The sequence below is a fragment of the Pygoscelis adeliae genome, unplaced genomic scaffold (genome assembly GCF_000699105.1).
Source record: "Pygoscelis adeliae isolate BGI_AS28 unplaced genomic scaffold, ASM69910v1 Scaffold184, whole genome shotgun sequence".
NCBI classification, from domain to species: Eukaryota; Metazoa; Chordata; class Aves; order Sphenisciformes; family Spheniscidae; genus Pygoscelis; species Pygoscelis adeliae.
The window spans coordinates 335,140-337,740 of NW_008824541.1; the positions used below are offsets into that span (position 1 = coordinate 335,140).

The 2,601-nt window shown below is 61.9% G+C and overlaps 1 protein-coding gene across 1 annotated transcript in view; it reads right to left on the reverse strand.

The window, feature by feature from the left end:
• LOC103914934 (protein sidekick-2-like) overlaps positions 1-2,601 on the reverse strand; it is a gene marked incomplete at its 5' end in the record, with an annotated part of 38,233 nt that overhangs the window by 25,648 nt on the left and 9,984 nt on the right. The window contains 4 exon segments of the mRNA XM_009321665.1: positions 257-368; positions 1,391-1,451; positions 1,453-1,588; positions 2,371-2,549. Coding sequence (XP_009319940.1) covers positions 257-368; positions 1,391-1,451; positions 1,453-1,588; positions 2,371-2,549 — 488 coding nt within the window.

Here is a 2,601-nt window from a genome sequence, read left to right on the forward strand (position 1 = left end):
GTTGGAGAGGGGCCCCCCGTCCTTCTTCCAGATGATGTGCAGCTTGATCAGCGGCCTGGGGGGGGCCAGGAGCACGTCGAGAGCCAGCCCCAGCCCCCCTGGACCCCGCCAAATCCCCACCTCCCTCCATCCCACAGGACCCAGGAGCGCTGGTGGGAAGGGACACGGGGGGAACCGGGGGCACCCAGCCCTGGGGCTGAGCAATGCCAAGGGGGAGATGCCCCATCCCCATCCCGTCCGCCCCGCCGCTACTCACCTGGCATTGGCCACGCACTCCATGGTCACCTCTGAGGTCCCGGCCACCACGCTGGTGTTCCTGGGTGGGACAATGATGGTGGGTGCGATGGGATCAGCCGGGCCACCCACGTCTGGGGAGAAGGAAGCCAGAGGGACAGCCATCAGCAACCCCTGCCCCCTGCTCACCCCCACGGTGCCCCAGCCCCCAGTGAGGCTGATGGGGCACCCAAAGCCCCGTGCCCACTCTGGCTGGTATGGAGAAGACAAAGGTGGCAAGGACCAAAGGGCCACGGGCTCTGCTCTCCCATGGGGAGGGCGGGCAGGTCCAGCCCATCACCTTGGCATCAGGGTGCCTTCACAGCTCTCTCTAAGCCCTCTCCTCCCACGGGAGCCTACGGCACCCCACGGCACCAGCCCGGCCCCCAGCCTACATGGCAGCACCGGCTGGCAGGGAGGAGGGAGAAGGGGAGTATATAAAGCAAAATGATTGCAACAATAAAAAACCCTCGTGTAGGCGCTGTAAAAATGTGATCGGCTTGAAAGCTGCTGATATAGCTGAATCCATAAACATGGGCTCCAGGTTGTTTATTACGCACTGGGATGCCGAGGTACAGAAAAACAGATTAATGGGGCAGGAGGGGAAGGGGGACAGGCAGAGCCCTCTGCGGAAAGGGATAAACCCCTCCATGGAGCAGCACGAGGGGAGATGGGATGAGAGTACCGGGAGGACTGATGCCACTTTGGGCCATCTTCCCTGGGACGGGCTGTCACCACCTGAACGGGGGCCGGGGGACCCTCGGCCAGGTCCGACAGGGTCCAAGGGGACCGGAGGGACGGGGCCACAGGGGTCTCCCCCAGGCAGGGCCTGATCTGGAGCAGCGTGGGCTGAGAGGAGAACATGGGCAGGAGCGGGGCAGGGCGTCTGGCAGCAAAGCTGCTCCCACTGGGGCTACACTGCACCATCCCATCCCGCAGCCCAGTCCTGGGACATGGCCGTATCCAGCCCCCGCGGCAGGGGCGGAGGGGGAGGCTCTGCCCGTGATACAATTAGCGCCTGCAGCACAGCCCGAAGTGCCTAAATAAATTTTGAGGCGGCTGAACTGTTAAGTCAGCAGAAGCCGGAGCCTCCGAAGAGATTTACTGCAAATTAAACTTGGGGGCGAGCCAGGCGGTGCAGGGGGAGCGGGGCTGGGGGGGGCGATGCCCCCTGCACTCACTGGCCACGGTCAGCGTGATGGGCTGGCTCGTCTTGTTGTCCCCGTTCTTGTCGTTCACTGCCTGCACGTAGTAACGTCCCGCATCCGGGGCCACCGTGGAGAGGATGACGAGGGTGTTTTCCAGCGTGATGGCTCTGTGGGGACGAGCGGGTGGCGTGAGATGGGGATGCGAACCCAATGGGGACACTGATGCAGTGAGCTGGGACCCTCGTTCCCCCACCCAGCACCCGCACCGGCCCTGGGGCACCCACATAGGACGGGCACGACCCCCAGCCTTCCTCCCGCCTGCCCCAGGCACTGGCACCCAGACAGGGGCTCGGCTCAGCCACTGACCCCAGGCAAAAGCTGGGACCATGCCGGGACTGAGCTCCACACCCCCCTGCACCGAGCAGAGCACATCGGATGGTGCAGATTAATAGACTTTTTTTTTTTTTTTTTTATGGAACTATCTAATCTGCTGGAAGCATAAAATGGTTTGCGGAATATATTTTTACCATTAAATATGAGATAAAGGAGTTTTATCTCCTCTATCCTGCTTTGCAAATAGAAAGGAGACCAGTTCAATTCCTGCATAATGTGGGTTACAAATTCAATTCCAGCATGCTGCGTCTGCCGGTGCCAGGCTCGCCGCTCCCAGGCTCGCCGCTCCAGCAGCACCGGGGCCTGCCGCAGCCCCACAGGGACTCTTGTCCCCAGCACGTGCTGCGCCCCTTTTGCCTGCCTTCCTCCCTCTTATTTTCATTTTTTAAAAAATTCGTTTCCCCAGTGACAAACGGAGCCATTAGTCACCAAGCCTGTCTCCGGGTTTTAGCACAATGCGCTCAAGACGTCTGTTAAACATCCTTACTGCAAGGACAACGGCAGCCGAGGGAAACGCAGCCCCTCCGGACGCTGGGGGAATGCCGGGGGTACTCACATGCGGCTGCTGGGGGAGATCTTCCGGCCATCGCGAAACCAGGTGACCTGGGGCTGGGGGAAGCTGGCGATGTGGGGCGCACGGATGACGGCCGCCTCCCCGTGGGACACGCTCTGCTGCGTCTCGCTGTCCTCGAAGCTCCCCATGTCTGCAAAATGTGCGGGACAACCAGTCAGGGGCTGGGGAGGGGCTGGCAACATGCCCCAGGACCCAGCAGGGGCCGGGCCAGGG